The 12,978-nt window shown below is 35.6% G+C and overlaps 2 protein-coding genes across 3 annotated transcripts; both read right to left on the reverse strand.

Annotated features, from left to right (window-relative positions):
- Positions 1–5,291: 5,291 nt before the first annotated feature.
- Positions 5,292–12,222, reverse strand: LOC112491825 (putative disease resistance protein RGA1). 2 transcript variants are annotated; one of them, XM_060814239.1, is made up of 9 exons: positions 8,665–12,222; positions 8,500–8,566; positions 7,908–8,218; positions 7,640–7,761; positions 7,345–7,536; positions 7,162–7,234; positions 6,980–7,086; positions 6,575–6,854; positions 5,292–6,489 (listed from the first exon to the last, which is right to left on the reverse strand). In XM_060814239.1, exons 1-2 carry the CDS (start codon positions 10,293–10,295, stop codon positions 8,545–8,547), a joined length of 1,653 nt encoding a protein of 550 aa, XP_060670222.1. In that variant the 5' UTR covers positions 10,296–12,222; the 3' UTR covers positions 5,292–6,489; positions 6,575–6,854; positions 6,980–7,086; positions 7,162–7,234; positions 7,345–7,536; positions 7,640–7,761; positions 7,908–8,218; positions 8,500–8,544. The 2 variants fall into 2 exon arrangements, with proteins under 2 accessions (XP_060670222.1, XP_060670221.1); XM_060814238.1 differs by having other exon boundaries at positions 7,162–7,536.
- Positions 11,246–12,147, reverse strand: LOC112491713 (putative disease resistance protein RGA1). Its single transcript, XM_060814470.1, has 2 exons — positions 11,368–12,147; positions 11,246–11,257 (listed from the first exon to the last, which is right to left on the reverse strand). The coding sequence occupies exons 1-2, from the start codon at positions 12,145–12,147 to the stop codon at positions 11,246–11,248; spliced, it is 792 nt and encodes a 263-aa protein (XP_060670453.1).
- Positions 12,223–12,978: the final 756 nt, after the last annotated feature.

The raw sequence follows: 12,978 nt of genomic DNA on the forward strand, positions 1-12,978 counted from the left end.
TGAAACAGATTTAGATGAAATCAAGTTTAGTATGTATACAGCTGTTTCTAAGGCATATCCCCAAAATGATTAAGGTAATGATGAATAACTAAGCATCGACCTCACCATATCTAAAAGGGTTCTATTTCTCCTTTCAGAGACTCCATTTTGCTGGGGCATTCCAGGAGATGATAATTGAGAAATGATCCCCTCTTTAGCCAAGTAAGACTTGAACTCTCGAGACAAGTATTCACTGCCTCGATCAGACTGAAGCTGTTTGATATGGACACCCAATTGCTTTTCTGCCTTAGCCTTATACTTTTGAAATTTATCAAAAGCTTCAGACTTATGGCGCATTAGGTAAACATAACCATATCTTGAGTAGTCATCAGTAAATGTGATGAAATACTCATACCCACCTTTTGCTTGAACGCTCATTGGTCCACATACATCAGTATGTACCAATTCCAATTGTATGGTGGCACGATTTCCTTTGGCTTTGAAAGGCCTCTTTGTCATTTTACCTTCTAAACATGATTCACATGCTAGTATAGGTTCAAAGATCAAGGAATTTAAAATTTCACTTTTAACCAAACCATAAATCCTGCTAGAATTAATATGACCCAATCGCAAATGCCATAGATAGGTTTCATTTGAAACCTTGCTTTTCTTAGATAAGGGAAGTTGCTCATCATCATTAATTTCGATGGCATTAATACTATAAGACAAAGGGTTAAAAAATATAGACCATTCATCAATAATCCGGAACAAATAAAAGTATTATTACTCTTTATTGAAACTGAGGAATTAAACTGTACTGTTAAACCATGTTCAACTAAACAACTAATAGAAACCAAATTCCTCTTAAAATCTGGAACAAATAAACAGTCTAATAAACTTAAAATTTTATTGTCAAAATATAACTCCACTAGTCCTACTGCTATTATGGAGACATATTCTTCGTTTCCTAACTTCAAGTTTCTTTGTCCTTTATTGAGTGGGCTGTTTTGTTTGAACCACTGCAAAGAATAACAAACATGGTTAGTGGCTTATGAATCAATGATCCATTTGTCATTGTAATTCTCCACTAAACAAGCCTCAACAACATTTAGACTACCCATACCTGATTTAGGACAGTCCTTCTTCCAATGACCTTTCTGTCTGCACTTGAAGCACTTGCCTTTTGGCTTCTTCATTGCAGCCGGTTTGATAGCTAAACATGTTCCCTTCTGCTTTTTGTTCTTCTTTCCACCCTTAGGCTTCCCTTTAGGTTTTGAAGAACTTTCAGCATGATAAGCGCTTCTTTACTTCCCGAGAGACCTTTCAGCACTCTCAAGCTCGTGCATCAGTTTAACAGGAGTAAGCTTCAGTTTGTTCATATTATAGTTCATTTTGAACTGACTAAAGCTATCCGGTAGAGATTTCAAGATCATGTCTATCTTCATCTCTTATTCCAGCTTAGCCCCCATCACTTCCGCAGTACTAATGTGCGCCATCCTCTTTAGATAATGGTCCCACACACTTCTTCCAGTCATTCAAGTGTTCATTAATGCCCCTATAGTTGCTTGTCTAGCAGTACTGCTACTTTTAGCAAACATCCCATCTAGAGTCTGAATCATTTCTGATACACACTCCAGACTATCAAGTTGCTTCTGCAAGTGTTCTACAAAGCTGGTAAGAATATAACAACGAGCTATTGTATTTGCCCGTTGCCAATCTGCAAATTGCTTCTTAGTTTCTTCTGAAGCATTAGCAGTGGGCTCCTAGGGTTTCGGAGTTGTTGTAATGAATTTTATTCTCTCAAAATTAAGGATAATATAGAGATTGGTTTTCCATAGGTCGTAGTTATTCCCATCTAATGGTTTTTGATTCAAAATTGTAGCTAGAGGATTAAAAGATGCCATTTTCTTAAAATTAAAATGCACACATATTAATATGTAATCATCACAACAAACATACAAATATGTAGATCCCTTAAACTACTTATTCTTAATGTTTATTGCAATAATAATTTAATTTCCATTACAAATACTTATGTTGGGTAAAACATTTGTAATAAATTAAATTTTGAACATGGTATATTTTAATATCCTAATAAGTTAGCTCCCAAGAAAGGTGAGGTGGGTCTCAGACTCCTTAAAAACCTACCTCCTTAGACAGAGCCTTCTTAGATAACACCAACACATACCACTCAAAATTGATTTAAAAAATTAAAACTTTTTGAACCCGATATGTATAGTGTCCTACCAAGTTAGCTCCCAGAAAAGATGAGGCGGGTCTCAGACTCCTTAAAAATCTACCTCCTTCAACAAAGCCTTCTCAGATAACACAAACACACATCATTAAAAATTAATTTTAAAATCAACCATTATTTCAATAATCTTTGGGCTTTTAATAACACTAACAAAGCCTCGTTGAGAGGATTACTAATGTCATTAAAATTGAATGTAATAAGCATTAATTTTAATTTCAAAATTATCTTTAATATCTAAGCATTGTCAACGTTGGGTCTTACAACCTTATTAAAGTTTTGAAATTATTTTAGATCCAATCCAATAAAATCCGGTCATATTTATCTGTTGGAACATCACATAACCATTTTATTATTGGATCCTTAATGAAGCCCTCAGGTTTCAAATTAATTTAATTAATTCTTTAAAACCTTCACCCATTCAATATTAATTAATTAGTGTTTTCCATAATAATATTATCTAGATAAAACAAATATTATTATGCACATGTATATATCAAATGATGCAATTAAATGGCACCACCTATTCTAAATGACATGTTAAGTACATATCACATGTTATATCCATATAATTTTAAACAATTATAAACATAGAATAATTAATAGGCTCTAATCCATGGTTTCCTAGAAAAGAAAATTACAAGCCCAATAGTCTCAAGAAGCCCAACTTGATATCTGGCCTATACTTCTTTCTTCAGATCTTGCAAGTCTATGTGGTGTGGGCCAAGTTAGAATTGGTTTCCAGTGTTTTTAGCCCAAAAAACACAAAACCCTAACAAGTCCCTTATTGATCTCGAGCACCAAAACCATCGCCAGCCACCCTACAAAACTCGGATTACAATGAAATTTTACAGGAAGGTAGATACCCAAAAGAGGAATCTTCCCACCAAAAATCATCAACATCCGATCATGCACGCACCCCCATACACCTGATGAGTTCAGGCGCATGAATCCCACTCTCAGCCACTTTGGTGGCGCGTGTGGGCATGTGAGGGTGTTTGCAGTGACCGTTCTCCTCCCACTGATCCTCCTTCATGTCCTTCAACTTCTTATGGTGTTGATTTGTCAAGGCACAGCTCCAATCCACCCGAAAAATGATGAACAACAACGAGTATACAGTTTTTTTTCAGGAACTTTTACATATTTTTCCAATAAATCCGAATTTACATATAAAAATTCAAATAATGATGTAGGAAAAATAAATAAGTAAATCAATCAAGAAGGAAACCCTAATCTTATGATTAGCCTCCCTGTTACATCCCAAAAAAATATATATATATATATATTCAAGCAAAAATCTACCATGGATTAAGGCTAAACCAAATAATTCATTCATAATAAAAAATATAAATAACATAAATAATAGAATCCTAGGTGCCATATATCTAATATACACCACATATACATGAAAAATAAAAAAAATGGATTCGTTTTATCACACACCGATTCAATCACAGCTCTGATACCAATTGCTGGTATCATATACACAGCGGAAGCCTGATCGAGATTGAATAAAGTGTGCGATAAATTAAGTCATTATCCATAAGTTTACTAATCTTTAGCATAAAACCTTCCAAACTATTCTCTAAGCGACAGATCTGCATGTGGGCGCACCTGATCACAAAAGAAACAAGAAGATTAATCTAAAAAACAGTCTGAAACTCACAGTTTCTGTTTTTCTCTCAAGGTGTTTTATTTTCTACTGAGATTCCAAATCTCTAGAAAATAATACGTTAAAAACTTGTAACCAGAGGCTAGTAAGCAGTATATTTATAGACTGCTAACCCTAATCCTCCTAGGGTTTAATAACACCTTGGGCCCAATTAATGAGCTATTTCTCGTATCTTAATAATTAATTAAATGGGCTCTGTCAATTAATGAGCTAGTTTGGGGATCCTACGGCCCATTATTAATCAAGGCTCCTAATCATAGATTAGCTTGCTCCAAGAATATTAATCCAACACATACCTTCTTTGTCATCTCGCTTTCAACCATCCCTTGTCGTCGCAGAGCCTCATAGGAGATCTTGTCCATCAAGTCATCTTCAAGCCTCTTAAGCCAAGTTCTGACCTGATGGTTATGGCCTGCTTCCCCTCTGCATCATGAAATATAGCTGTCTTCAAGCCCGCAAGCTCTTTGTTTACCCCCCACTGCAATCCTACTTCCTTCACAGCTGTAGATCTCAACCACACGATGATCCCTTCTCTAATGGCAGAGAGGATTGTTTCTGCCATTTACTAGTTTAAAAAGGTAGAAAAGAAAGCTGTTATTGATGAGCGATAATGATGGAGCTTCTCTTAACAATTAGTTGTTATATGGCCTTACTTTCATCAATATGCAAAATCTAAAGCCATCAATTGCAATAAAAGAAACAAAGAATTAGTATATTACATAAAATTGATTATAAGGTTGATTGTTTTTAAGACAAGCCACCTGGATTCCAACACCAAACATTAACTTAATATTAAATCCTTCTTTACAAGATGCTCCTTCAAATGAGAAAATAAATAAAATATATTGTTTCTCTAGCTAGCTTCTTGGCGTTGCATGGTGGGCAAATTTGTATTCGGGTTAATCTTTAAATCTAGTTTTTGAGAATGTTAAGCAAGCATCATCACTGTGATCCACTTTTATACTATAAGATATGTGAAACTAGGAAGAGAAAGAGTTGGTGGTGGAGCCCAAGTGGACTGATGGAGCAAGTGGGGATTTTATTTTAAATGTTCGGAAAAAAAAAAAAAAGGGAGTGAGGGCTGCACTATACGATATGTAAAAGTAGTAAGAGAAAGAGTTGATGGTAGTGGAGCCCAAGTAGACTGATGGAACAAGTGGAGGAGCTTTTGGCTAGCCGAGTGCCATTCTGACTAACACAAAAGGGGAAGAGAGAAAGGAGATTCGGAGAGTCTAAGACGTGTGGAAGACGAATCGAGTCACGAACTGGCTCTAGTTGAGAAGGTTGGGCCGATCTAGTTTGTTTTGAAAGTGGAACCAGGCCAATTTGGCCCATTATGTTTTTGTCTTTTTCGGCCTATCTAGTTTGGGCCCTATAAAAGAACGTTTGCGGGCTACTCTTTATTCAATCCCAAAAAACTTTATACACACAGTCCTTGTACAAAGTTCATAATGATAAAATTGCAAATACATCTTCCCTTAGAAATCTGGGGTTTTTCGTTGGTTAATCCAAAGAAAGAAGAAAATGATAGTGCTAGAGAGATAAGGGGGGACATAACTGAGTTTAACCCCTTAAAACAACAATTATAACCTCTAGGAAGTTGCATAATAGGTGCAAACATCGTATAAAAAAATTATACGAGTTTTTATGAAAATTTATGCAACTTAAATCCCCATACTCATAGTTGAAGTCATAAGAGCAGATTAGTACTCCTTCTCCTTCTAGTTTGTAGCGTAAAATGAGTAGACAACTAGACAAGGAAATCCATAAGCCATCCATGTATCCGTGGCTGCCACATTTCTTCACCAGTTACTATGCTCTGCAGCATTCTACCCTTCTTCCTATACACATACGACATCCGTACATTATGTAAGTGTTATGTATATGTTGAACAATCTATAGGCTTCTCTTTCAACAAAAATAGCCGGGCTGAATGACACAAGCAAGATGACACTTTTTGATAACTCAGAACCTGCTTATGGGAAGCAGTCATCCCTAGCCCTGATCGGAGAAAGGTCTTATGAGGTGGAGTGTCATTTTCACCACTTTTAAGCAATTGTCATTCTACAGCAAGGTGCACCACCTCATCAACCTATGTTGAGATCAAAATTTTAATTTATTATTATGAAGAAACATATTAAAAATTATATCACATGCACAACAGAAAATTCATATGAAGAGCCATGAAATATACACAATTGCATTCTTAATTCTTGAGTAGTTGAAAAGATTTGCACTACGATCCAATTATTTCTAAAGCTTTACCTCTTAGAAACAACAATTAGAAGCTATAATAACTGGCATTTTAGATACAAAATTTGAAGCCCTGGTGTATTACAAACTCCAAAAAAGAAAATAATTTATTAAAGATTTTGAAGTGGTTCAAAAGAATATCAAGATGACAGCGAATCAGGAAACAGATTCATAACGGACTTAACTTTACCCGAACAAGCAGAGGATTGGGATTTTAATCTCTGCCGCCACTAAATATCGACCAAATGCAACTCTTACTTAAATAGTAGGCCACTCTTCAGCAATAGTTTTCATTGAGAATAATTGCGATAGTTCACTCATATATCACTACTGCCTGTGAAATAAGCAAAGATATTATTGTTTTAGTGTCAAGAAATGAATATCAGAATACTTACTACCAAGTTAAATATTTTGCTTACCCAGTTGGTCATATAAAAATGAAGGTAATACACTGATTAGAGAGACTGGGCACAACCTTTATGACCTCAGAATGTTTGCAATTGTTTTAGGACACAGTAAACCAAGTTTCTTCTGTAACAGGTCTAACCATGGTCCACTGGTGTTTGATGCCAATCCAGTGTTGGTGAGGAGGATCAAATTAAGCATACTCCACCATACTTTTACTCTGCTTTATGCCGTGTCAAATTTCACTTCTTTCTTTTAAATTATCATTGTAACTACAAAATGCTCCACATCAACCTAGTGCAATATGAAAGTAATGAATTATGAAAATGTGATGAAACAAACAAACAAATTAGAAATTTGTGTGCTTTTAATATGTCCAAATTTTACACAAAGTTGGTAAGGGAAACTGTTGTATTTACCTATTATACGAGAACTCGCAAAATTGTACATCCAAATGTTTTTAACCAAACTCAGTTAATTAGCTCAAGTTTGTTTCATGCTTCAATCTTCAAATACGATATGGACACTGAAAAAGACAAAATATATAAGAACTGGTAATAAAAAAAAAAGAAAATAAAAAAAAAGAGAGAAGGATAATTACCATTATGACATTCCTTTCTTACAAAAATTGTGATATACGAAACTTGTTAAATATTTTACAATTACATCCTGCACTGGATACACATACAAAGTTGAAATCAAAGGTGATCAGAAAATTCTTCTAATTTGTCACAGAAAGAAAAACAATTAATAAGAATAAGTAGAATGGTGTATGAACAAGTACCTAGAAAGTTAGAGGATTGAGAATCAACATTTAAAGTAGTTGATTTCAAGATTAACTCTGGGATTTGAGCACCCTTAGAAAAATACTCACCTATATCTCTTTTGCATCTTTTGAATACGATGGGACAACCTTATTATAAGATCCCATTATCCATTTTCCAATCGAAACAACACTCGGCTAATCTTTTACCATCTAGTCAGCAGCAGTAGAATAATATGAAAGTTCATTTGAGCATACGAGAAGAAGGTCAAATTAGCCAGTCCAACAAGATGACAGCTTAAAAAAAGAAAATTACCTTGCTTCGTTAATGACTTTGAATTGAATATACTACACAGATTCAATCGACCATCACTCTATCCACCATATATAACAGTCACATTCGTTCACCATGTACTCTGCAGCATCGTACCATGCTTCCTGTAAGTATACAACATCAAAACATCATTATGTGGTGTCTATATATAAGCAGGTACCTAGAAAGTTTGAGGACTAAGAATCATTAACTGAAGTAGTTGATTTCAAGATAAACTCCAAGATGTGAGCAACTTTAGACAAATCCTCACCTGTTTCTCTTGGGCATCTTTCAAATAAGTGAGACAATCTTTGATCTTCAATTGGTGTAAAGAGGTAAACTGACTAATTCCTTGGGGCAGTGTTATCAAACTTAAGCATCTTCTAGAATGGAGTGGATAGAGGGATTTGAGGTTGCTCATCCATTCTGGAATTGCAACCAAATTTTCACCTTTTTTTTTTTACTGCAAGCTGGTAACATGTTGAAGCCCCTCAGGGAGAGTCTTCATCTGAGGTAATTTATTTTCCAAATGGAGCATCTGTAGACTTTTAAGAAGTTGCTACACAAACTGATCATCAGATTCTGCCATGTCAAGTTGTTGGCAGTCACCAATCACTAAATGTTCATTTATGGTACGAATGCTGAATGATGAATATTTTCTTATTTTTATTTTTATTTGTTTGTTGCATTAATAGGAGTAATTAATAGGGATCAACCAGTCTCCAATCATTCAGGTCAACCTGGTGGTTTTACAATTAGGACTTCATGGTTCTTGGTTTTACCCTGAAAGAAGAACCATGTTGCTAAAACCATCAGATCTACCAAATTAGATATTGAAGAATGATTCTAATGGGAATACTTACCATTATTAAGTTCTTTTGTTGGAAAACTATGGTATCACGATCCTGTTAAACACGTTCCAATTGCACCCTGTGTATATTCAAAGTTGACAAAGCTGAGAAATTGTTTAAAATTAAATTCTAGCAAGAAAAAAAAAGATAAATAAATAAATAAAGAACATTACGTACCTAGAAAAGTAGAGGTGGTTCGGGGAACCATCATCATCATCATCTGAAATAGTGGTTAAGTTCAAGATGAAATTAGGGACATGAGCAACCTTAGGCCAATGCTCGCCTATATCAGTTTGACATGTTTTGAACAAGATCGGACAATCTACAATCTCCAGTGTGTGTAAAGATGTGAGGTGACGTATTCCTTGGGGCAATGATGTTAAATTTGGGCAAGCATGAATCATGAGTGCATCGAGAGATTTGAGGTTGGTCATCCACTCTGAATCAATACTAATCAAATTGCTGCAGTAATCAATCGTAAGTTTTTGCAAGCTCGTAAGATGTTGAACCCCTTGAGGCAGGTGAGTCCTCAACTGAGGTAAAAATGACAAATCCAGTGCACGTAGACTTGTGAGGGCTTCCCAGAAGTTAGGGTCACCAACATCATTAAACATGTCAAGTTGTTGGCAACCCTGAATTCTCAAATTTTCAAGTGAGGAAGCAAGCTGTTGAATACCAGGAGACAAAGACGTCAAGTTATTGCACTCCATGATACCTAAGCTTCGGATACAAGTGAGGCATTTGAACCATTCTGGAAGAGACTGTAAATCTTCAATATCGGAAAGAGAAAGTAAGCTCAAATTGGAGAATGTGGATGCGGTCAGTACTGCCAGGTGGAATGGCTTCCATGTATTGTTCTGCACCGCCAAACTTTTTATGTTTGGGGATAGGGGCAAAAAGCTCAACTTTGGACACTTAATAATAACTGAATGACAGAGACGTGGAAGTGAAAGTGAGACGTGATCATTCATTGATACGCCATCTTTGCCATTATTAATATCCGTCGTCCTCCACCATCCCTTTAGATTGGGCAAAAGGGTAAATTCCAACATTTCCAACGCCGGCAGTAAAACTGACGTCCTAGATGGCTCAGGGGGGCCGTTTGAAATGTACTCTAGACCAAGCATGTTGCCTAGTTTCAGTTTCTTTAGAGAAACCAATCCATTTAGTGGCGGCAAATACTGGCATTTTAGACTATTTTTCAGGAACAAATATTCAAGATTTGCATGTGATGGAAGCCAACTTGGAAACTCCACACCCTCATAGTATTGCAAACACAATTCCTTCAAATTTGGGTGAGGCTGGAGGCCTTCCAGTGTTGCTTCATATTCCACATCCTTCAAATAACTTGGTAAATGTAAATCATAATTTAAATTTATATGACCATCAAATAAATCATCACACAATTTAGCATAATAATAATTCACATGCCAACATAGACATAAACTGCAAAGATGTTGTTTATCCTTTAAATTTGCAGCCTTACTATCTTGATCTCCATTTCCTAAGTTGATAATACTCAACTTTCCTCTAATATTGTTTAGTCCCATCAAGTCACTTAGCTCACCCACCTCATGATCACAACTGTGCTTGGACTTAATAGTAGTATGGCTAGTGCCTTCCTTCAATACGAACCGTGATAATGTCTGAAGGTTAGTCAGTTGACCAAGTCCACCTGGCATATGAGTCAGACTGGTGCACATATCAATCTCAAGGCTTACAAGGTTGACTAGCTTGTTCAAGTCTCGTGGTAATTCTTGGAGCTTCGTGCAATACGAAAGTTTCAACGTTTGCAAATTATAAAGCATCGTCCGGCAACATCTTGATGTCTTCGTTTTCGGATAGGTCAAGATACCTTAGATGCTTCAACTTGCCAATACAATTTGGCACTATCTTAATCCCTAAACTGTGAAGATCCAATAAGCGGACAGACTTGAAACTTGATACAATTACATCACAAACTGATTGACCACGTCTTCCCTGAATTTTACGCGATGATTGACGAAGCTAAAGAATTGTTCGAATCTTGTTTGCTTCGAGCAATGTAGTTGGAACTTTCTCTGATGAATCTAAATGAAAATCAAAAGAAACATGACGAGTGACTTTGTTGAAATTACTTTTTTTATTTGTTTCCAGAACAGCATATATTGCTTCTCCCACTTGCGTTGCAAGATCATGCATGAGGTCATGCATTTTGCATGTTTTACTGCCTTCATCATCTTCTTTTAATTCTTGAAAGAATGATCTCCAAAGTAAATCCATAAAGTACTCATGGCCAACCTCTACCAAAGACTTAGTTGAATCTAATGTCTTAACAAATCCTAGTGCCATCCAAAGATTTATTAGCAAATTTACATTGATTTGATGACCCTTTGGAAAGAGTTTACAAAAGGCAAAACAATGTTTCAAATCTGCTGGGAGATTATCATAACTAAGTTTAAGGGTTGGCAAAATATCATTTCCTTCTTGAGGGATCTTTGAAAATTCCATTTTGAAGAAGGATGACCATTCTGTTTCTGGATTTTTAAAATACAACATCCTTCCTATTGTCCTTATGGCAAGAGGAAACCCCCCACATTTTTCAATAACTTCCTTCCCAATTACTGCGATATTGTAATTTTTTGGCTCTTCTCCATGATTAAAAGCCACCTTTTTAAATAGAGCCCAAGATTCATCTTAATTTAATCTCCCCAGAATATATGGCTTCATGCTACTTGTAATCTCTCCAACCACAAGACTACGAGTAGTTATAATTATTCTACTCCCCTTTCTACAATTTGATAATAAAATTTTCAAACTTAGCCATATTTCACGGTTTTCATTCCATACATCATCTAGTATAAGGAGATATTTTTTTCCACTTATTTCTTTTTGAAGCACCTTTTGCAATTGATCTATCTCCAAGTTTTCCAAGCCCTTATTAGTTGCAGACTTAATAATTTTCTCAACAAGTAATTTTATATTGAAACTTTGAGATACATACACCCACATTCTCAAATCAAAATGCTTTTCAACCTTCTCATCATTAAACACTACCTGAGCAAGTGTAGTTTTTCCTAGCCCTCCAGTACCAACTATGGGAATTACCCCTACATTCTCTTCAATTTCGGCATCCATCAAATATTCTATGATTGCCATTCTGTCTCTATACCTCCCTATAACTTCCTCTTCAGGCACATAAGAGTGAGTAGGCTCTCTCCCTCTAGTCACAACTCTAGTCTCTTCGGGTCTTTCCTCCAGATGGAAGCTTCTATCATCTCTAATGGTAGTTAGTTTTTTCTTAATAGCTATTATTTTGTGACCCAACTTGTGTCGAAAAGCAACTTGCTTTGAGGCTGAGAAGAAAGAACATACCTGCTTGGTCATTTCATTTCCAAGCATTCCTTGTTGTTGCAAAGCTGCCTTAGTATTGAACTCATCCATCAAGTCATCAGCTTCACAAACAGCATCTTCAAGCCTCTTGAGCCAAGATCTGACCTGATGGTTATGGGTCTGCATCTCCTCTGCATCAAGAAGTACAGCTTTTATTGTTGACATGGTTTCTTCAAGTTCCAAAAGCTCATCCTTTACGCTCCAGAGCAATCCGATTTCTTGCACAGCTGCAGAAGCTAACCTCCCAATGATCTCATCGGTAATGCTAGATAGGACAATATCCGCCATTGGCTTGTTGGACAGGCAAAAAGAAAGATGAAATTGTTTTCAGAGTTTACAAGACAAAGGTTATGGCTGTGGAGAATATCTGTGCTTCCCTTGTCAATTATTTGTACTGCCTTTTTACTTTCTCTATGAGCTATGGTCAACGATACAAGTTGCAGAATAAATGACAGAATGAGACATTATTTTTTATTATTTTATTATTTTATGTTATCTTATGTTATTTATTTATTATTATTATTATTATTATTATTTTAGCTTTGTGGGTTTGGTGGCCAATTTTGTATTAGTGGTCCTATCATAATTTTCTTCGAAGTAGAGCATCCATGTGCTGATTCTGACCCTCGACATGGAAAAATAAGGAACACGATAGGACTTAAAAACCCAATGAATATAGGTCTTTTTTATAATCCAAGTTGTTGGGTAGTCTTCACTGAAAAGTTCATGAAATTCACTCCTATTTGAATGATTAATCCATTTGGTTACATTTGCTGCACTGTGTTTGCCGAATTACATAAAAAGGATATAAATCTACCATTGTTTTATTATTCAGATTAATGCAACGCCTATATAAATATAAAATACATAAATGTAACGGTTAAGATTGATATTTTTATGGACCCGTTTGGTTGGGACTTGGGAAGAAGGAAAAGATGAAATTCCTCACGATCGTCCAGGTAATTCGTCTCGCATGATGGCCAATATTCTATGTAATAAGGGTCTTGTTTAAATATTGCTTTTAAAAATGTTAACAAACGAATATCAATGTTAATTACCAAAAAACACAAAAAAAAAAAAAAAAAAAAAAAAAAAAACGCACGAAGATCAATTTTCTTC

The sequence above is a fragment of the Ziziphus jujuba genome, chromosome 2, assembly GCF_031755915.1.
Source record: "Ziziphus jujuba cultivar Dongzao chromosome 2, ASM3175591v1".
Classification (NCBI taxonomy): Eukaryota; Viridiplantae; Streptophyta; class Magnoliopsida; order Rosales; family Rhamnaceae; genus Ziziphus; species Ziziphus jujuba.